We start from the raw sequence: 22,699 nt of genomic DNA, 5'->3' as shown, positions 1-22,699 counted from the left end.
TCCTCTACAAGATTTACTCGCCAAACCAGAGAAACCATATAATTATTGTCTGTCTCAAGATATCTTTGCAAGAGCTTTTCAGACAAAACGTTTGATTCATGAATGATGAAGATGTTTCATTATTTGCCTTTTATATATCTCTTTGAGAGGCATATATGTTACTTCATGCTTCAGCCAACTTACAGTTGTCTTTTTGTCGCTGTGTAATTAGTATCGTGGTATAAGATTACGGCAATAAACCAGTGGAAAGAGATAAGGCACTCATGTCGGCAGAGAAGCAGGCAAGCGACTGTTATGTTAAGGAATCATTTAGGTCTGGTATTTGTTATTCTTGTCTTTGAGAACTTGCCGCTCGCAAGCAATATTGTGAGGTACTAGTGTAGTTTTAGAAATAAAGTGTCTGATGTAAATTAGTAATTGAGTAAGGTATCATTTAATCTCATCGTCTACTTTCCGTTGAGCATAACTGTAATTGGCGCTCATGTGGTGAATCCATTCGCGACACTATATTCCATGGTAGACTTGAACGCCAACTTATTCAAATCGATCATTAAATACGCACGATCATAGCACATCACACTGGAAGATCGAAAAACAGACTAGTTAGTTACAAAATCATTAACTCTGACTTATAGATGTATAATTGTGATAGGATTGTAATTATTCGCATTGTTTAGAGCATTTAAATCGATTGTGGATGCAAAGGTCTGGTGCCTGACCCGGAGCAATTAGTGTCGTATTAGTCATAAGGAGACAAGAGAAACAAAAACCGAAAGCCAGATCTAGAAAGCGTGTGACAGTGATGTGGTCACGAGTAGGGGACATCTTGTTAAGAACTTTGGAATAAGTCATGGGAAGACATTGTCTGGGTATATAGAGGAATATAACAAGATCTTTGTTATTTATGCCAAGTACCGTACTTCTATATTCTCATTGAAAAAGAACCCAGCATCATGGCATGGCCTCTATCAGTTTGACTAATGGACCGTCGTTTGTTTGTTTGTTTGTTTGTTTGTTTGTTTGTTGTTTCTTATCAGTCGGCATATCCTACCGACCACCATGTCCGAAGAGTGCCTGAAAGAACCATGCACCTGTTCACCTTCATCCAAATTCTACAGCTGGTTTTGTTGTGTGCTTTTGGACTCGCCACCAACATCTACATGAAGATGGCATTTCCCCTTATTCTTCTTCTTTACATACCTTTCAGGTAAAAATATTTGCCACGCCTCAAGGAATTATACTTCACAATGTGTATTTTGTATTCCAAGGTGTATTAAGTATGTTATCCATCATCAAGTGCCAAAAGCATTCTGTAGTACATGTGTCTCTTAATAACAAACAAGAAACAAGCACTGAGAATAGCAGGAGAGAGAGAGAGAGAGAGAGAGAGAGAGAGAGAGAGAGAGAGAGAGAGAGAGAGAGAGAGAGAGAGAGAGAGAGAGAGAGAGAATGCATACCGCTCTCAACAGACTATCCAGCTTTTATATGATAACACCATTGGAACTAAATTGGGATAATTGGATTGGCAAAATTTCTGAGGAATTTTAGAAATTTGTCTAATATTACACCGTATTTGCTTACCATCTTTAAAATTTTATTCAAAATTTACGATGCTGTTGAAATTTTATGGGTAAGAATCAGTGCATGATAGTATCGTATTCAATATTGTTCAAAACATATGAACAATATTTATATTTGAATGGAATATGTGAGCTTGTCTGTAGTTTCTTCATTGCTGAAACACTAGTAATAATCTCAGTTTGTCAATTTTCCTCGACCAAAATGATGCTTTTCGATTGATTTACAGTTAAGTCAGTCAGGGTCATTTAAATGTGCCCTGACTCAATTTATTGTTTATGAAGCCTTAAATTCACAAAAGAAGTCAGGGGCATTTTAAAAGTGCCCTGACTCAAACGTCGTCAATTAGAGACATTTTGTCTCATTTCTTTAGTACATTTACACAAAAATGAACTTTTTTTCATGAAAATGAATCCGATGAAACAGGTATGCAATAATCGTTGTGTTTTCGTTGTTTTGTTCGGTGAGTACAATATTTCAAATTTTACACTATTCTATCATTTTGTAAAATTTCAGCTGTAAAAATTTCGATTTCGTTACATTTTTCTAATAATTACTCTCATCCAATTTTCCCAAATTAGTTCCAATCGTGTTATGATATACCCGCAAGAACACAGCACACAGTACTATTAACGAAAAAAATGGTGTTAGCTTGTTGCTTACCAGCAGCGCAGCATGTTGGATTTTTTCAGCTATTGCAACGGGTATACACTACTATGGTTTAAACTCACCTTTGCAATTTACCCTGGTTACCAAAGACAATAATTGTGTCAAACTATGTGCTGTTATCGTCGTTCATTTCCATTTGGCACTCAAGGCTAACCGTTGTTTCTTTCGACAGACAATTGGTGCTACCGATATTCATCAAAAGGGAATATTTACTGTGGATTGACTGCCACTAGTGATGACAGGGTGCCTTACAGTGAACTACCTCACCCAGTGATGACACGATGCCTTATATTGAACTACCTTACCTCTTCCAGTGATGCGCCGATCCACACAGACAGTGGCGCTGCCAAGCAACCGGCAAATATTTTTGACTGCTCATTTGTCATGAACATAATGCCTTCTGTCTTTCATGTGACTACGGTTTTTTAAAATTGTTTAACAGAGGCGCTATGATTTCTATGTTTACATGTAAGAGAAATTAAAAAAAAGTCTTTGTGCTTTATCCTGAACAATGACTATCTTGAAACATCGCATCCGATGCTTGAAACGCAACACTATAATATTGCTTTATGCAAATTTATGAATATGTCATGTTCCCGTATGCAACTTTAACGATTATCAAGAGGGAATATTCATGTACAGCAGATCCTCTTTCTTCCAGTAACCAGGATAATGGAAATTGCACAAAGAGGCTTACCATCCTCGTACAGTCGACGAGAAAGTGATCACTTCTGTTTTGTAAGCATTCTTGTTTTATATATGTTTTAATAGCTAGTGCATATATAATGCTTGGGTTGGTGAAGTGTTATGCTAACTATCACCCCTACAACGGATTCCGTTTTTGAAGTGTGTAGGCGGGAGTTTCCTCCCAAAAGCAGTATCCGACATTTGAGAGCCCCCCCCCCCCCTTCATTGCTAATTATTGTGTCAGTGCGTTCGAGATGTGAAAGCTTACCGTGCTTTGTGTGTGTCCTGGATAATGTCGAACCTCACATTCCATATTAACATTTCAAATTATACATATTTACTGCCATCGACATTTTACACGTATCCTGAACTTTTATACCGGTACATTGTTCTTGAAGTTGATTTGTGTATATATTCGCAAAAGACGTTCGACAATTTGATTGCAAAGTTTGTTGGCAGAAAGTCTATTTTTTCAGACATTTTCAATGCACTTAATAAACTTTATTTTCACATAAACTCGGAACTTGCCATCTTTTTTACCTTAATCTCAATGATTTGGGTTAACTACAACGGTAATGTTGCTGTTTCTTTTAGGAAGAGACACGTAACCGGCATTTTTTCTTAGTGTATCAGAGCACGTGTTAATGGGTGAGTGTGAAGGTGAGAGTTATGCATACCTACCTATATGTATACCTACCTACCTACCTACCTACCTTCCTGTATGCATGCATGCATGCATGTGTGTGTGTGTGTGTGTGTGTGTGTATGTATGCATGAATGCATGCATGCATGCATGTATGTATGTATGTATGTATGTATTTATGTCAGGGCAATGGCCAAATGGTGATCCGGGATTCTACTTAGCACTTTTCACCACAAGGTTTACCAATGATGAGCCAAGCCAAAATGACAAAACGGTAAATGCGACTATGGCCAGAATGTTGACGTGCAGAAACATAGACTTAGAAGAAAGAAATAAAACAGTCCAAATATTTTATACACTTTTCATAAACAAGCGGCAGCAAGGAGAGGAGTAGAATGGCTATTGCATTTTCTGTTTCTCCGTTTTCACGCATACTTTGAAATTATCATACCTCGACAGCCAACGTTCATTGACTAGAATGGCACCAGGTCAACTAGGGTAGACTCTATGACGTGTTGTAATTGGGGCAAATGTCGCTTGTACTTTTTCCTACCTTTAGATATTCATTGTTAATTCTGTGTTGAATTTTGATTAAAGGGTCATTTTCAGTACTCAAAATAGCACACCTCCATGCATAGCACCATGGCATATTATTCAAGATAGTTGGGTCTTTTGAACTTCAGTAACATTAAATTCAGTGGCAGTTCAGTGCATAATTCGTAGACAAGATAAATAAAAATGGTGAATTGATATCGACTAAATACCAGACTGAGGATGCAAGGTCGCGTGTTATTCATAAAAATGGCCAAATGGTATGTTGGACTCTGGTTTTTTCGTAGGGAACTTTTACAGACAATCGTTTCACCGGTCAAAGTTCAACGACCAGGACAGACCATACGATGTGTTCTCAGGGCGCGAGATAAATACTAGAAGTCGTCCGTAACCATCACAGTCGCCATGATGTTAGACCAGGTCAGAGCCGACGCAATCAACGGACAGTGAACGCACGGACGAGTAGATCTTTATCGGTAAGAAAGAGGATTTTAAATATTCCAAGATAAGATACATTTTACCGAGCAGGTAAAGGTGTCATACGTTTTCAAAGATTCAATATCATTTTCGTTTTGTAGTTGTTAGGACAAGTTTTCAAAACGGCAGATGGGACTATACTTCACTCATAGCTTCCTATTTGACTTACCCACACTTCATCAAATGCCCCTGTGTTTCTCAGATTCAAGTAGGGGGGGGGGGGGTAACAAAAGACCTAGTACATGGTTCCAGTGAAGGTCTGTACTTCTGCATGATCCCTAACATAAGGTGTCACGAGCAACAATGACAAAACCAACAACGATAATTAGCTCAGATAAACAAGAGATATATCTAACCAAGGCCCCTCTCATTGCTAAAATTGCAGACAATCTTATCATTAATTACAAGGGCTTCCTTTGATTTTCTGTGACGTTAAACGCATTTTACATCGATCTTTATAAGTAAGTGCCACGTCTTGATTGTAAAGATAGCTGTATGCCTCAAAGAGGAACGGTGCACAGGGCGATAATTTCGATCGTGGCGTTGTCTCTGCATAATTTACAAAAAGTCGACAACTTTTCATTTTGGCATGAAATCGCAACTCATCTCCCTCGAAAAACACGCCGGGGTGATTATGTGAAATTATCAGAAAACCATTCTTTGAACAAAACACTGCATGAATACAATCATAATTTTCGCCTCGAAAAAGTACAAGTGAGAAAGAAAACCATTCACCTGACTCAGTCTGCAATTATATATAACGAGAAACATCCTGTGAAGACGAGGGATTCACCTTTTATTGCGCGGGCGAAGAATAACCGCCGCCGGACGCTAACAATAGTAGTTGGTTTATTGTGGGTAGATTCCGTATCACCAAAGTCACGGGAGGTCCTAGAATCTTTGCATGCAAAGGTAAAACACCAGGGCTGATTTCTCAAACAATGAAAATTCGCCCCACTCCTTCAAGTGAATACACGATTTGTTGTAGTTATTGTCATTCAAATGCCAAAAATAAAGACGAGATACAAAATGACAACAACAGATTATATTTTACACTCTGCAATATTTTGTTCTCCTTTCAAAACCTTCTAACGAACTGAGTGCTAGTCGAAAAAGATTTCTTCCAGTATATGCAAATCAGTTTACTCAGTGGAGGAGCTGCTTGTTGAGTTTGGTGGATTCATTATCTGTCTTCAGACGCCAGGGCATGATAAACTATTCAGCTAAGTTGCCGAGTAATTTGCCGAATATACCCGCGTGAGCTGTAGTGAAATTCCAAATTTCACATTCGGTTAACACATCCATATCAATAATCAAGCACATAGTAAGCACAGATATAGCTAGTTTTGTATATGGGGAAAAATTATTAGCATTCCCCATGTACACTTATGTATACTGAACTGACATTTTTAGGTGAAATTCAAATTTCGCATTTTTTGAACACTAATACACTTATAAACAGCCTAACCAATCAAATAAATCCATATCAAAACCCGTCAAACACGTGCACATATTAAGCCAGTTGTATGTGATTAAAATTGACACATTGGCGGGAATTTAATAAAAAATTACTTGTCTACATCGTGCACTTTCAATCATTCCTCGCTTGTCAAGTACACTTATATTTGAAAAAGATGCACGGTGGCTAACGTCACAATCATGTGTGCGTCCTTATCAGCTCCAAATTGGGATGTCTTCGTGCCCAATATATGCATATCATACGGATGGCTAGATAGCAAGATGGATAGATATATTGATAGTTTACAAGCACCTTGCTACTGTCGTCTTTGCCATGTATAGTACACATTAATGTGTTTAACCTATGGGGTGGAAAGTATGTACGGCAGGACAGCTATTACAATTCTTTTTATACGAATATTGTGAAAGCTTGTGTAAGCAGTACTTTGAAAATTTGTATTCTTCATAAAAATTGGCGACTGTAGAATGTGACCCTCCCAAACGGCAGGTTTGTAAAATATGACCCTCGCCCAAATGCAAACACCCCGATCCACCCCTCATAATAACTAAAAGCTATTACAGATATGGATGGCATTGAGTGGAAGAAATCCCAAAAAACATATATCACTGAACAACCATTATTGCAGAAATCCTTGCTTTTGGGATCGGGGATTTTTCATGTTCTCGTCATTAATCTCGCGTGAATTGAGTTGTCGCCCGAAACACAAGTAGGTTTTGTATGGTCACTATTCATGATCAGGGGTCCAGAGGGTCAACTTCACCGACACATTTCACTGTAAATGCCGTGTAACACAGGTAGGCGTGCAGGTAATGTCTCTTCCCCCACATATAGATTTATGTTGTTTTCTTGAATATTCCTATCTGAGACGGCAACTTTCGTCACTGCATGTCCTTTTCACCAACACCACCGTACTGTCTTCCTGACTCTGCGGAAGTGATGCGTTGCTCTGAATCGAACGTTGAGACCTCGGTTTAACCCTTGCACCACCATGGTTTGGCCTAAACCTGTTGCTATTAATGCTGATTGTGGACCTGTTTACAGGGAACTGGGGTGAACAGGTTAAAATTGGCGACCATGATGACTGCCCACACCACATTAAAACACGGAGGTCAGTGGACGGTTTTACACCTTTGTTATCCAACGCCACAACCTGACGGTGTGACCTCGCCACTGGCCGTTAAACCCTCACCCTTTTTCTGACATCATGAGCCACTCGTATTTGTACTGTTGACCAGAATCGACGTCAGAACAAATGAATGCGAGCAGGCCAGTGTGGTATTACTCTGTATCTACGATAGGACACGGTCCCTCCACAAGAGGGACCGTGGTTAGGACCTGTAGAACCATGCACTATACACACTGAACGCTCAATCATCGATTCTTGCTCCAGTGATCTTCAGCCAGGACTGCTTTCTCGGAAACAAAACAAACAAGATTACAAAACTAGCGTTGCTCGGAGAACGGTTCGACAACAAGTTTTGATATTGGTATCGGAATCAAAGGTGGCCGTTGGCAAACATTTAGCAAATTTTTGCACCACAGGTCTTCTCAGATGATCATCACCACTTTACAGAAAAATTGCTCGATGAATTTTTCTCGTTCAAGAACGCCTCTAAAGTTTTTTTTGTTTGTTTGTTTGTTTGCTTTCGTAAATTTAGACTAAGCGTTTGCAACGATGTTCTGTTTATTACACGTGAGTTTATGTTTGTCAGGGCTATCACAGCTGGAGGTTGTCGTTCCAATTGCGACTCTACAATGGAGTTTGCATAGTATTGTGAGTGCGATTCAGCCGAGGCGTTCTGGAGTTCCACGTCCCTTGCGAACGGTTTTATAATGACTGAATTAAGCTAGGTCTTCCAACGCTTGGATCAGTAAGTCCGAATGGCCGCTAGATAAGGTTCTGTAAATCGTTAACATTCTCAAGATGACATCGTAGTCGGTCAAGATTTAAAAGAGTCGGTATTTTAGGGGTTGAGGCAGGGAATAACTTGATTCATATAGAGATCGAAACATCTATGCGTTATTTTCAGTGATCCGTTTCTCTGACGTTACATTTGGCAGCGGCACCAAAGACCTTCGATTAAAACATGGCGGATTTTATCGAGAACCGTGACCTCGTCATCAAGGTACTCAGACGCTTCCTAGACTTACTGCTCAGCGATGATACAATGGCAGCGTACGACAAATGGATGAACCCGTTCGGCGACAGTCCCAGGGATCTAGTGAAAGTCCATAAGATCATCATAGACAGACTCCAAAGGCAGGCGTTGGTAGACAACGGAATTGATCCGGAAGAAGTTGCCAAGGAACTGGCGGGAGATATTTTGTTGCATGTCCTGCCACGCTACGGGAACGATCCGGAGGTGGGTAGACTTACTTTGTTGATCAGTAAAACACATTGTTGGAAAGTATAGACAATGATTTCTAGGGGATGACTTGATCTTTTTGTGCCGGGGACATTGTGAAATAATGTGTAAAATTACTTCTATCATATCATCCAAAAATACGGCAAAACCTACAACAATATAGGGCTCAAGACACCCATATATTACGATTCCATGCATTTTACCTCACTCGTCTGACAACTCTACGCTTTCGTATTTCACTTCACTTCTGGGCAAATGTAAAATACCAATCAAAAAACCCCAGCTTGATTGTAATTCGTGAAAACTGCCTGTCTCTGGACTCCCTTGCCTTGTTGTCCGTCCTTCCACAACATCTAAAATATCAATTTTAGAGCTCTCACCTCGAGAAAGAAAGTCATTTTTGCAGACTTCTCCGGAACATTGAAACTGACTCAGACTTTGGATGTTGGCAGATTATCCTATGCAGATCCCTCGGACAGACTGTCTACATATACACTAAGTACTATACATCTTTGAACATATACACAAAGCCTTAACTGTGTAAAGTTTGTGGATTTGATATCAAACTGACATATAGCTGCACAGTTTAAGCCATGCCCAATAGTTTTGACTGAACATTTAGCGACCACAGCGCCCTCACACGACTGAATTTTCAAATCAGCATTGCACTTTGATATCATTGCTATCCGTAAGAATATAGGCCTACATGTATAATCGTTATGCCAAATTTACTTCTAAGAACCATCATTAAACTTTTTATATTTCATCAAGTTTATTTAAAATGTCCCTTCAAAACTGATTCGTACAACATTACACGGATGCGTCTCTGGGACATATATAGGGACTCTCAAAATTTCACAATGCTGTTGTTTGTGTAGTCTTATTTTGAAGTTTGAGTTTCGATTGTCCTGTATTTATGGAAATCGAAAATCTAATGGAAAGCGGCCATTTAGAATTTCAAATATCGGAAAATTTCGATGTTAATTGTTTTTTTAATGCCCAATTTCCATCCTGATTTGTATTCTTAATAATAAAAAATAATGGGTTGCAACTTATGTTTCCGCAACTAAGAAAGTCTGAGTAAAAGTTTAAAACTTTCAGTTATAACGCACGTACTATCCAAAGTGTCGATAAAATGTCAGAGCAGAACGAGATTCACGTTTTAGTTATTCATTCATCTGTTCGTTGAAATATAGTCCAAAATTCAATTCAGATGTTCTCACGGAAGATTCGTGGTCCAAGCCCGCACAAAAGTCGCAAGAAGCAAGAGAGAAAAAAGAAATTTCGAAAAAAGCACGACATAAATTCTGACATCATATTTTAATGGAAAATAACATTGCAAAATTAAACATTCAATAATAAAATTTCAGTCTCAAGAATTCCCGAGTTTAAGTGATTCATGCAAATCCAGATTTCTTCAAAGGTCAAAGGTTAGATTCTTCTTCTTCCTATTCTTGATGTCGGAAACTTGCTCTTGTCTGCAATAAACCATACAGTGATTGAGAGTGTGACGCAATGTCAAATATATTCCGAACAAATTTATCATCTTTTTAGTGTATCTAATTCACATATGCACCAGATTGGTGTCGTCGGACACTTCTTTCAATCGCATGACACTCCCCAGAACAAGTGTATTGATGAATGAACGACCGAATTAATGTATACGTGATATGAATGTATGAATGAATAAAATAAGTGAACATAAATAATGACAAACAAGAGGTTTCATTCGATGGTGCAATTTTTTTTCACCAACTTAAACACAAGCTTGATAAAAATGAGATTTCGAAATATGCTTAAAAACAATATTTACTCAAGCTGCCAAAATGCTGACGCAATCACTTTGTACTTAGATTGCTCCGTCAGAGTTAAAATCGAAACCTACTTTTGCCCATTGTTGAACGCTTTTACTCCGTCTTGTATGTAGTGGTGTATATCTGCTTCTCGGCTACCAGTACTCGACAGCGATCTCTCAGGTCGTTTTTTCAACCTCTAGACATTCTTTGGGTGTAACTGTGGACAGATAACACTGAAAAGGGGTGACGCGCAGCGCGTGCTAGCGCTGGCGCACGCAAAAAAGCGCGGGTGCAATCGCCTCACCATGATTACTGAAGTAACGATGGTTCAGCGTGCAGTGCGCTTTATAGCTTTCGCGACAAGGCTGGCCGGCAAGACATTTTTGTATTCATGGTATTCCTCAATGTTGCAAATACTTACCAGCCGCTATATAGCACACTAGTTTACCCAACGTGTAGTACACTTCTCCACTGTCGGAGCCTATACGTAGCTGCGCCACGGGCAAGTGTGTCTTGTCTACCAGATCTCCGGAATCTGTATCCCATGAACCAGCTCCCTGGTCACAGTTGCAAACTGCAAATTCAAAGAGAGTGTCCTTGTCATTTATTGTTGTTACAGTCCAAAGATGGCCGCAGATGCGAACTGCCTATACGATACGGTGGCTGATAAAGTTCGCGTCTCGAAAATACAAGACGGACACGTTTGCTCCTACTTTCCTCAAGCTAACTTCAACCATTCTCTTTCAAAATCAAGAATAAAAATCGATGTTCATCATGCCAATTTTGCACTCGGAAACACCCCTTGAACTCCGGAAAAAAGAAATTTTGGATTTTCACAAAGTAAATAATAACCCTGTGAAAACTTTGTTAACTCCACGAGCTTCAAAAAGAGCCCCGACGAGAGGTAAACCGAAAAAGTACTTGAAAGGTCCGAATATGAAACTACCAAAACATCAATGGCTACTGATAGTCTGATATAGAACCCAAACTTGTTGTTCGAAACAACTACATTTCTGCTGTTTTTCCTGGCCACTTTGCCACATATTTATCCATTACCTTTTGAAGACATTGTCAACGCGTTCATTACTTACCTCCCCCGCCAGCACATGAGCCTGTAAGTCCGCATGCGCACGACGCGTCACCATCGACGGCGCCTCCCCAGTGCCGCATCGTCGTACCAGTGCGAGACACCCACCAGCTTGTGTCGCTATCCAACAGTTTTGCGGCTGAAAGAAGGTTAAAGTGACAAAATTAGAAAATTGGTTAAAGAAATTCGCCCCAAAACCATTCACGCAGTTTCACGAAATTATACAAAATGTGTCTATGATATAGTAGCAATAGTGTCAACGAGCCCCCCCCCCCTCTCTCTCTCTCTCTCTCTCTCTCTCTCTCTCTCTCTCTCTCTCTCTCTCTCTCTCTCTCTCTCTCTCTCTCTCTCTCTCTGTCATGTACATACATAAGATTACATGTACGTTTTATGCATACATACGTCAATGTACATTTAAGGTGAAGTTGATGTCTTTCATTAGAGCGGGACCACTCTTAACACAGCAAATTTTAAGTCTTTTCTAACCTTAATTGACTGTATCAAGAAATAGTTTGTTGTAAAGAGACAAGACATTTAGCATAGCAAGTACAGTACCGTTGCAGTCATATTCGATGTACTGTTCACAGTCTTGCACGTTTCCCAGGGCAAACAGGGCAGCGAACTGGTCCCAGGAGGCGTAGTAACTAATATCTCTTGCGTAGCCTCCGGCCGTAGTGAAACCGGTGACTTGGGTTCTATCCTCGGCATCATGGTCGAATGTTTGCGAGGCGTGGGTAGAGTTAAAATCCATGTCACAGGTCACTAGCAGGGAAATATGCAACATTAGTTAGTTGCAGGAAGGCCCTAAATAATCATCTCAAATGGCCCGGACCGAAAGAATGGTTTGGAACATTTAACTGGCAATTTAGGTGCAAGGTTCTCCAAAAGAGTGTTTTTAGGGGTCATTTTTGAGTAATCCATTCATATGTTAATAACAGTACAAAAGAATACATTTTCACAACAAAAGAATATGCAGATTGTTATGCAAATTAGTAACCCCTCTCTTTTTTCCAAGCTGTGGAGAACGCTGGTGGTTTTTTTTAGGTCTTTTTAACCGTAAGAGTTTTTTTCTTTTGTATTTGTATAGACTACATGCAAGTAAACCATCTTCCTTTATAGTGTAAGTGTAAGTGAGTGAGTTCAACCGTGGACAGTAGAAGCGAGTCTGCCTACTGATCCACACAGCAAGTCTATCAGTATAGTGGAGAGATTCTATTATGAACTGTTAGTATTTACATATTGGCCATTCGTTGGGAAATAACATGGCGATGAATTTGTCGAAAACACCAAAGAAAGTCGAAAAAAGAGACACGGAACGAGGGTCTTCACATTACCATGCGCTCAATGACCAGAAATACGTCACCTTCTAGGTCTTGCATTTATTTTTGCCTTCACAAACTTACCACGGAAGGGATCGAGGCCGTTGTTGGGATTATCGGGGTCTATCAAATAGTCACCGTCGACAGTTGTGTCGAAAGTCAGCACGTGGTAACAGGAAGGCCAAATAACGGCCGCCGCTGAAACGATAAAATTGTAAAAGTGGGTTGATTGGTCACCAACAACTAGGCATATATACCCATTGCTCTCCTTGAAACGGTTAAAGGAAAATTGCTGCAAATTTTGTCCCGGGAAACAAGTACAGTATTTTCTTCTCCCCATCCTAAAAAGTGTGTCCAAATACAAAGTATTAAACCCTGCAAGCACGACACACTGCATATAGCATGCAATGCTATTGGTTGACAAAATGAATTTTAGTCCGGACAGAAATTCGGTCGTTGACATTATCATTCAGATTGGGCATTGAACACGTGACAGACTTGTTGACATGCTGAACACTGGGCAGTTCAGCATGATTTACACAACAGAAAAGTGTATTACGAACAGCACAAAAGCAGAGTCTTTTTCTATCACGTGACCTACCACCTGTGCGTTATTTGCGGCAACTCATCACCTATGTCCTGAAGAACAATTATTGCGGATCGCGGGGAAAAAAGTCATCGTATGAGTTCCGACAAACAGTCCGAACCAGACCGATCAAATGTACAAACCTCACATGCACTTTTATTTTTAGAAGAGAAGAGAAGTTAAATTCAACTGCCAATCAGACAGAAATATTTCATAAGAAGACTACGTACTCTGGTGGTAGCAGCGCAAGCTTCCCAGAGAGAAGGTCGCCTCTTTCTGGCCACCTGTGTCGGCCATACGCACTTGCGAGACAGGGAGAGCCGACATGTCCGTCAGGTACCCGTGGTCACCTAGCAAGTTCAGGGTGTCTTGGGAGTCGCAATTGCAGCCTTCACTCGCCAGACAAACGTCGAGGACGCCACAGAGGCACTTGTCACTGTTCCCCTCCGCTCCTCCCCAGTAGGTTTGCTTGGTGCCGTCCCTGCCGGACCACCATGCACGGTCGCTTTTGCGGATACGAGTGCCTTCAAGTTAAAATGAGAGAGAGAGAATTTGTTTTAGAGGGTGAAATCAGCGGTGAAAAAATCTGAACGCCATGTGTTTCCTCAAAATTCGACAAACGATTAATAAATTACAGTGATATGAAGTCATATGAGATTTTTCATAGAAATTGCGAGTGAGACGTTGTTCCCGTCGTATTGGTACGCATTCGTCAAAAAGGTACCTGGTTTCTTACCTGACTGATTTTTATCGGTTTTGCTTTGTCCTGAACCAAAATTGGTGAAAAAATTCATTATACCGATTCATGTAATTGTGCTTTACCATCATGCGTCATAATTTTTACCTTTATAACAACTGAATGAAATGTACTGTTCACAGCGCACAGCTCCTGACATTAAGCTGGCGACCTGCTCGAGGGAAAGTCCGTTGTAGTTCACATCGACGCCATAATTTCCGGAACCCGTGATTTTCACCACTGTGAACTCTGTTATGTCATGTTCAAACACGGTCATCACCGCATTCTCCACTCCGTCCATGTCACAGTACACTGGTATGAATAGAATCAAATGAGTTTGACCATTTAGCAGGACGTAACTTAGTTAATGTAGGGAGATAGTAGCTTCTACCTCCATGGATATAGCGTACATTTCTCCGATGCAAAACAATATCAACGTACGCCAAACTGGCCAAAGTTCTTCCTGTTCAAAATCACCACTGACTTGATATAAAACGAGAAAATATAACTCTGTAGAATTTATAATATCAAGTACGCGTCGGTGAAAACTGTGGTAAACTTTAAAAGGGTCATTAGATTCGTCATTAAGTTCTGTAAGTTTCGTCTTGCAAGACTTTTGTATCATGGAAGTGTCGTCAGAGGACAGTTCGGGAATGAGAGATCTTGATACTTTGTCGAAACAACGCCAGTTTTATAAAACTGTTGTAATTTAAAGTGTATCTACAGAAAATTTTAAGAGAGGAACGACATATTCCTCGGGGAGAGAGAGAGAGAGAGAGAGAGAGAGAGAGAGAGAGAGAGAGAGAGAGAGAGGAGAGGAGAGAGAGAGAGAGAGAGGGGGGGGAGTGAGAAAACGTTCTGTCTACTCTTAGCTTCAATAGCTTCACAGAAGATATCTCAGAGTGTAGTACATTTTTGTAGTAGTTTTCATCGCGACTATCTATAAACGATCGGTGGCCAGGGGCCGCAATGAATACCCTGGATTTTTTAACTCAGTAAACATACCTTTTACTGGTAGCATCGACCCAGATGAGCCGTCAGGATCCAATAAGTAATAACCAGTCTGAGTATGGCCGTAGTTTTCATTCGCATCCAGACATGACGTCGGTATCGTAGACGTATCTAAAAGAACATATGGCATAATTATAGACATGAAATATTGGATTTTAGTGACTAGGAATGAGATTTAAGTGCTTCGTTCAACCACACGGACGAACTCGGGGATCAACATAACTTCGTATGATTCACGGGACGATGCAGAATGTTGTTACGTGTGAGAAAAAGAACAAAGGTGAAAATGAAAAGGTGAAAATGCCCTACATAACAATGTTAAACACATTTCAAAACGAGGGTGTGTCCGTATCCCTCCATACTTGCCTGCCTGCCTAACTACTCGTCTGTTTGCCACTATCTGTCTGTCTGTCGATCTAGTTACCCGCCCGTCTATATGCAGCATGTCTGTCCGTCCGTCTGCCTGCTTTTCTGTCTGCATGTGTATATCTATCCATCCATCCACACGTATGACGGGGTAATACGGATAGTTTTCAATCGGATTCGAACCCACAACATACGGCATCAGTCGCCTAGCTGAGAGGCCACAGACAGACCCGCTCGGCTAAATCTCCACTCCCAAAAAAGAGTGGTTCAATAGCCGGCTAAGTTGTTACATTTTTCTGAAGAGAGGTCGCTTTGTTTTTAAAGGCATTGTGGTTCTGTTTATTTTCACGACAAAAACTGAACTAAACGGTTAAATTTCTATGGCTCTTTGTTTAGCTGCAAGATGAGGATGCATCGGCTTACCTGCATCATAACACCGCAGCTTGCCAATAGAGTGGGACGCAGTCGCTTCAGAGGTAGTAAACCCTCCCATTTTTAAAGCCGATATAGGAAGTACAGCGGCGTCCGTGATGTATCCACCTTCCTTTCCAATGTACGCCCTGTCACAGTTACAGAGAACGGAGCCATCCGAGGGGTCGCAGTTCTGATTCTGGCCACAGAAGCAACCGGTGTCTGCCGCATCTGCTCCCGGAAATGACGTCATCTGCGCTCCCGAGGCGTCTTCCCACCAGGTGTATTGCGTGCCACTGTTCCAAATCTTTATATCGTCACATGATATATTCAGCTTTTGTTCACACCGTAGGACATTTTGGGCGAGAACAGACAGCGCACCTGTACGAAAAAGTGATGTAAAATGGTTAGAAAATCAAGTTGATTGTGGTTTAGTGAACCTGAGTCAACAAGAGATATTTGTGATGTTCTCACCGTCCAGACCAACAAATAATATTAAACTGATTAAAGAGAAACGTTTTGAATACATTACTTGCGTTTTCATTTCTTATCCTTTAATATGCCTGATCAGCCTCAAACACAATTTTGTGAGTGGATTTCGAGTGTCCTGAAAGACCATTTATGAGCCAGGCATTAATTCATTCATTGCCCGCCATTTGAACCTTTTTAAGTAGTATGCGCCTTGAAAGTGAAAGACATCAACTTTTGCCCATACTTTCCTCAGTGAAACTTTCTAGTCCTATAAAACCATTTTCTCACCAAATCAAAAATAAAGATCAGGGGTCACCGTGCAAATTGTGTCACTAGAGATCGATAAACAGATAACCTAAAATTTATCGATATCTTATGCATAATGGCCGCCATTCATGTATTAATATAACTATATAGAGAAAAATACAATTTTCGATTTTCGGAAAACTAAGATGATGAAAACTTTAATAAATCGAAAGTTTGAAAATTCAAATATCTGTCCCCGAGGTGCATTACTTACTGACGCTTGCGTAATCGTAGGTGAGAGAAACGGTGTAGGACCCGGCTCCCGAGTAGGACCCGCTCACGTCGGTATAGGTTTCGACATCGTGACCGAATTCCATCAAAATAACATCATTGACGAACTCTGTCGCACTGAAGTCACAGTAAACGGCCATCCCTGAACCTGCGCCCGTTGGACTGACCCAGTAGAGCCCGTCTGATGTTGTGCCGCTGTCTTCGTAGGCTTTGCACGAGGCAACACCATTGGCATGTCATCCATCGGGCAGTACACGGAGCTGGAGCCGACGCCTGGCAGAGTCATCGTGTACTGTTGTGCCGTTGTCTGTCCACCACTGTACAGCGTGTCACAGCTAGCCGCTGTCGATGTGAGAAAGAACGTATATATATATATATATATATATATATATATATATATATATATATATATATATATATATATATATATATATATATATATATATATATATATATATATATATATATATATATATATATATATATATATATATATATATATATATGTATGTATGTATGTATGTATGTATGTATGTATGTATGTATGTATGTATATATATATATATATATATATTATATATTATATATATATATATATATATATATATATATATATATTTATATTGCAGGATGCAAGAAACTTAAGTAAACAGATATCATTACTTTGTACTTGAAGTAATTTTATGTAAATTATGCTAATTTTTTTTAAGTTTTGTGCAGATCAAGTTTCTGTTTTTCGCTCAGAGACTTATTATTAATCACACTGCATGAAAGATCTTTCCTTACTTTTCTCTTTTGTGTGTCAGGTGCAACTTCCTGAACCATTGTCGAAACACCCGCTACTCAGTCAACATAGCGTCCATAGGTGTAGAGTGCTCTGTTATTGCTAACATTTGATTCGTAGCCAGGACCAGCATTCAATTGCCAACAATGACAGTACAGTTAATGTATGAAGAGTTTGAAATGACGCGCTGAATACAATGTGTCTCAAAGTGCTTTGGAGAGCAAAACAAGGAACTGTTCATGTGGTTGGTATTAAAAGAAAACTTGTGGAAAAAGTTACATGTAAAAGTTATGGATATTGGCCCTGTAATGTTGGGAGTTACCAGTAAATATGATAAATGATAAAATTTGTTTTCACGTCTTACCCGAAAGGACAGGCTGCATAAGGAAGACGACAGGCAAAACGGTGATCACGTTGAGCAGGTGCATGATCTGAACATGAAAATTGCAATAAATATTAACCAATCAATAGCCGTACTCTCATGTAGTATAATAAGGGTCATAAAAAGTTGATATCAATATAATAACAGAAAAGATATTCATACAAGGCCTACATAGAAATATATGTGAAACAGCCAAGGATCCTCGCCAGGTGTATGCAGAACCTAAAATGTTTGTTCAGGAAAAATCCAAAGGCTACAGATGTCAGAATTTTTTCCAAGAAGCAGTCGCCCCATCGCAGGGTGGCGCTCTCCGCCGTTCCCGGATGATAATCAAGGAGAGCCGTTACGATCGATACGCCATAATCCTGCCTTTGTGGGACGGTAAGCCCTTTCTTGTCTGTAAAGATTCGGGCTTCAAAGTATTTTTTGTCATCAATTATTCAAGACTTGTACGTTTCAATCGATCCTCTTTGGGCATCGTCTTTGTATGTCTATAGCTTCTCAAACTATCATTCTTGTCACCGATTTTCTGTAGTTCTCGTCATTATTAGTCAGATTTTTTTTCAAATGTTTGAAGTGTCAGAACCACTACCTAACGCGAGGCACCAATGCCGTCGGTTGTGAATTGAACTACAAGTCCGGAACAAATTTTATTTCCTAAACTTCTCCAAAACTTGTGACAACGTTTGTCATAAAAACAATTAAACACTGGTCAACAGATATTTCACCGTACTTCACGATACACATCAAGATTTTGCGATCATTCAGTGTCCTGTCCTTATTCCGTTTGAAAAGAATGTCATGTTAATGGCATATCTTGAAATGACAACCACCACAACTGAACAAATCCAACGTAAAACTCTGTAACAAAGTTCTCCATAGAAAAATACAAACGCTACGCAGAAATGTCTGATTATCATTGTGTACTAAATGCAAGGTATTTCTGGCTAATGATTTTGACGTGTTTGAAGCATCAGCTGGTGAAAAAGAGCATATCAAAATATCAGAAATTATTATGCTGTACTAGTGTTTGCATAACACATCCACCTTGTAAATAAAATAACCTTTTCATTTTTGTGATTTGACTGTGTAAAAAAATAGTTTTGCTGCTTCCGCCTTTTTTTCATGCGCTGGAGTCAACTATTTTGAGTACAGTCTTACCGTATACTAATGATAAAAAACACCGTAGTCCCAGTTTTCCTTCATTCCCGCGTATCGCCGCGCCGTCCTGCCAACGACGAGCTAAGTGTGGAGTCTGATCGTGAGATTAGTCGTCAAAACCACAGCGCATGCGCTCATGCACTCAGTCAAATTTTGACCCGAAGGAGCGTGTTATGTGAATGAACTCGTACATACGTTTTCACTTAGGAAGCTACAGAGTGAAGTCATAGATTAGATGATGAGGGTTTTTGGTGAAGGATTTACGAATGATTGTCAGCAGGCCAGTACAATAAAGTTGAGAGCGCTTCCTTTGCTGCTGTTTTGTCTGCAGAACTTTTTTGTTTTCATATTTGTGTTTAAGGTGGTATGCGCCTCGGATGCGATAGTTTTTAAAATTCTACTAAAACTATCCTCCAGGAAACGTTAGATTATTATCTTTCAAAACAAAGAATAACAAATCAGGATTACCGTGAAAATGTTGATACTAGAGAAACAAACTGCGTACATGGCATTTGAAATTCAAAATGGAAGGGGGGTATATTTTTTTTTCATTTTTTATAAAAAGCAAGACCATCAAAACTTTATTTTCTACATGAGCCCACACAAGGAGTATGACCAGAAAAGTGTTATCAAAGATTTAGAGCCCAACTATCTGTCCCTAATGTATATTCTCCTTTAAACAAATATAAAGATACTAATTGTTACTTTTTCTTGCCGACAACGAACTGCATGTGGGATACATTTCCAGCGGGTTTTTTTTCATATACAGAGGGCGCTCTAGTAGTACTGCTTGTAACTTCAGAAACAAGTAATATCTCTTTTACGATGTATCTGAAGAACTCCGTTAGAGACGAGTTATTTATAAAGAGGTAGTCTCCATAGATTATCGTCAACATTTTCTCGAACATTGATCGTGTTTTTCGATTGTTTCTTCTCTCACCAATGATTCGTGCTCCAATCAAATTTTGTGAAATAGGCGTCGAAACATACTGATCTGGAGAATATTTTATTTTTTTCTCTGTAAAACCAGGTTATGGATTGCGTAAAATTGTTGATGGACCCAGGACCTTCCTTAATGGCCCAAGATCTTGCAACTGGCGACCTGGCACCCGACGTTGATTTGGTCACGCTTGATAAAAGGCCCGTTGCGTTGAGTACCTTTTTCGGAGAGCGCCCCCTAGTGATAATCTCCTCGTCGTTATCCTGACCTCCGCTGAGGGTGAGTGTCAGGCGTACCTTTGTTTATGGTAATGGCAGCGTAGTTGCCATTTGGTGACTCTAGGGCACTTAAATGTCCACAGCACATTTGTACCACTCTAGATCTTGCGTTACCATGTAGGCCCCTCAGTCAGCAGGTTTGAAGAGAGCGAAATTGAAACTTGTTCTCTTGGTATCGAGATACAGTGACCTTTATTGTAATGAGCAATTCAAATCATTGACTGCCCATGCTAGGTCATTACGTATTCAAACTATAATATAATAAAGCTAAAGTAATATTTATGAGACTGGTAGGTCCGTACCACATATCACGTGACCTCCAACGCTACATGTATGTCGCTATGATTTGTCAACTTCCATTTATTCTTCAATCTACAGGCTATTGTTCACAGCGGTAGCCTGATGACATTGTACCAGAAATTCAGAGAGAGGGCGGACTTCGTATTTATTTACTGCCGGGAGGCCCACCCTAAAGATGGATGGTACCTTGGTTCCAACTACAGCTTTTTAACGAAGCATAAAGATCTGAATGAACGAATAGCAGCGGCAAGGTAACAAACGCGATATTAACTCATTCTAATAACAGTAAAAGGGACATTTTCATGTCATTAATTTAGACATTAGTTAATTAAAATCATTACATCGAAAACGGTTACTTTGTCATTCAATCAAAACGCGATCACACAATCTCATGTCGTGCGAAGACATATATTGATGGATTCAACCACAGTCCCTCCATTACTGACTATGATTTACGATGTAACTGTCGTAGAAATCTTAAAGGGAAGTGATCGTCCGAACTGCGCATGTGCAACTTCCTTGTTTACAAACAATGTATTTCATGCACTATACGTAGATGCATCATGTCAACATAGCTGCAACATTTAAATTTTACGATGTACATTGCGACAAACATGTTTAACTTTCATCAAGCGCAAACGTGTTTACATCGGTCGTAGGGGTTCTTAGCGACCTTTGAGCGCAATTCCGACGACCGCCTTCCTTTAAGCTTCCCACTCACATCTCTTGAACAATTTGCAATAACCGGCCAGAGTCTATTTTTGCTTGGTTTTCAGAACCCTGCTAACTTTAGACAAGTATCACGTTCTTTCGCGCGATCCTCACACGAAGGATGGCGTGCCGATGGTAGTCGACAACATGGACAACGATTTCGCGGAAAAGTATGTCGCGATACCCGATCGCGCCCTCGTCATCGAGAAGCAGAGAGTCCAGTTCGTTGGCAGGAATATCTTGCTTCAGCTGGAGGAGGGAGACGTCTTGATGACAGATGAACTGAATGACTGGCTTGAAGAACGATTTCCTGGGTCCAAAATGTAACGACAGGACCGCAGAAACATTCTATTTCCCCGTGAAATGTCGTCTTTACAAACACAATAAAGTTTGTCATGTTTCTTAGGCCAAAAAAAAAAAAAAAATGTTTCTGGTCAGGCCTTTATTTAAAAAATGGTGCGGCGACGCGGCTTTTTTTTTTTTTTTTTTTTTTTTTTTTTCCTCCTCCTCAAGGGAGGGAGCAGGGTCAGTTAAAGCGCCAAAGCTTAGCGGCTATTTGCATAATCATTTGCATATCATTAATTTATATTTGCATATGGATGTAAGCTTGCACATGCATCCACACATACTTAAAAACTATCTATTGTTGATTGACCAATCAGAGTGCTCAATTCAGGGTGTTTTATCTACTCGTAAAGCCTTGGTCACCAAATTCCAGAAACGAATGACAGCGCCATAGTAAAGTACTGTCCAATCAAAAGTGAACATGTCATATTCTGTAGACATCTGGTACGTTTTAATATTCAAATTTGGTAACACAGCGGAAACAAGCTGCAACACAACATCTGCTGTGGTACAAACATAAACTAATGTGCCCTAGGGCATTTAAACTAATGTGCCCTAGGGCATTTATAGGATGTTCCATTACATTGGAAGGCTATTTCACAAATAAAAGTTTTAATTCATATCCTAAACAAGTTACATTGACAAAGGGGACGGTTGACGTAAACACATTGAAAACGAAAATATATCAGTTAGGGGCGATAGTTTTTAAGTCGGATAAAACCCTCGTACTCGGGCTCTTCTGGTATATAAAGTCCAACCCTATGATAAAATGTCTCGGCCTGCGGCCTCGACATTTTATCGTTGGTTTGGACTTTATATACCAGAAGAGCCCTTGTACTTGGGCTTTATCCTATACATGTACACTCACAACAAAATGCAATGGTAACACACAAGTGTGCAGCTTGAACATCATGGAAACTCTTTATTACACTTAAATAAATCATCACAGTATTGTAATTACAATTGCAATTAAAACAGAAGATTCAGATTGAAACTTTGAGAGTAAGAAATGGTTCGTCTGATTGG

The 22,699-nt window shown here is 39.9% G+C and overlaps 3 protein-coding genes across 14 annotated transcripts in view; 2 read left to right on the top strand and 1 right to left on the bottom strand.

Moving 5' to 3' along the window:
• The window catches only part of LOC139120249 (solute carrier family 4 member 11-like), a 47,938-nt gene extending 44,488 nt beyond the window's left edge, over positions 1-3,450 (top strand). For all 8 annotated transcript variants that reach the window (XM_070684481.1, XM_070684486.1, XM_070684483.1 and 5 more), the window contains 2 exons: positions 1,038-1,207; positions 2,420-3,450. In XM_070684481.1, coding sequence (XP_070540582.1) covers positions 1,038-1,207; positions 2,420-2,480 — 231 coding nt within the window. In that variant the 3' untranslated portion in view covers positions 2,481-3,450. The remainder of the gene's footprint in view (positions 1-1,037; positions 1,208-2,419) is intronic.
• Positions 3,451-3,519: 69 nt separating this feature from the next.
• LOC139120252 (thyroxine 5-deiodinase-like) lies at positions 3,520-21,747 on the top strand. Of its 5 annotated transcripts, XM_070684491.1 has the most exons (5): positions 3,520-3,594; positions 4,417-4,605; positions 8,117-8,449; positions 20,696-20,868; positions 21,394-21,747. In XM_070684491.1, exons 3-5 carry the CDS (start codon positions 8,174-8,176, stop codon positions 21,653-21,655), a joined length of 711 nt encoding a protein of 236 aa, XP_070540592.1. In that variant the 5' UTR covers positions 3,520-3,594; positions 4,417-4,605; positions 8,117-8,173; the 3' UTR covers positions 21,656-21,747. The 5 variants fall into 5 exon arrangements, with proteins under 5 accessions (XP_070540592.1, XP_070540590.1, XP_070540591.1 ...); XM_070684489.1 differs by lacking the exons at positions 3,520-3,594; positions 4,417-4,605 and adding an exon at positions 6,787-6,880 and having other exon boundaries at positions 8,148-8,449; XM_070684490.1 differs by lacking the exons at positions 3,520-3,594; positions 4,417-4,605 and adding an exon at positions 6,787-6,880.
• On the bottom strand, positions 9,754-19,244 carry LOC139120250 (uncharacterized). Its single transcript, XM_070684488.1, has 12 exons — positions 19,100-19,244; positions 17,921-17,987; positions 16,756-17,114; positions 15,777-16,145; positions 14,982-15,098; positions 14,085-14,288; positions 13,471-13,764; positions 12,739-12,852; positions 11,891-12,097; positions 11,340-11,474; positions 10,338-10,822; positions 9,754-9,930 (listed from the first exon to the last, which is right to left on the bottom strand). The coding sequence occupies exons 3-11, from the start codon at positions 16,910-16,912 to the stop codon at positions 10,650-10,652; spliced, it is 1,770 nt and encodes a 589-aa protein (XP_070540589.1). The 5' UTR covers positions 16,913-17,114; positions 17,921-17,987; positions 19,100-19,244; the 3' UTR covers positions 9,754-9,930; positions 10,338-10,649.
• Positions 21,748-22,699: the final 952 nt, after the last annotated feature.

The sequence above is a fragment of the Ptychodera flava genome, chromosome 20, assembly GCF_041260155.1.
Source record: "Ptychodera flava strain L36383 chromosome 20, AS_Pfla_20210202, whole genome shotgun sequence".
Taxonomy (NCBI): domain Eukaryota; kingdom Metazoa; phylum Hemichordata; class Enteropneusta; family Ptychoderidae; genus Ptychodera; species Ptychodera flava.
This window is presented reverse-complemented; position numbering and strand designations above follow the sequence as displayed.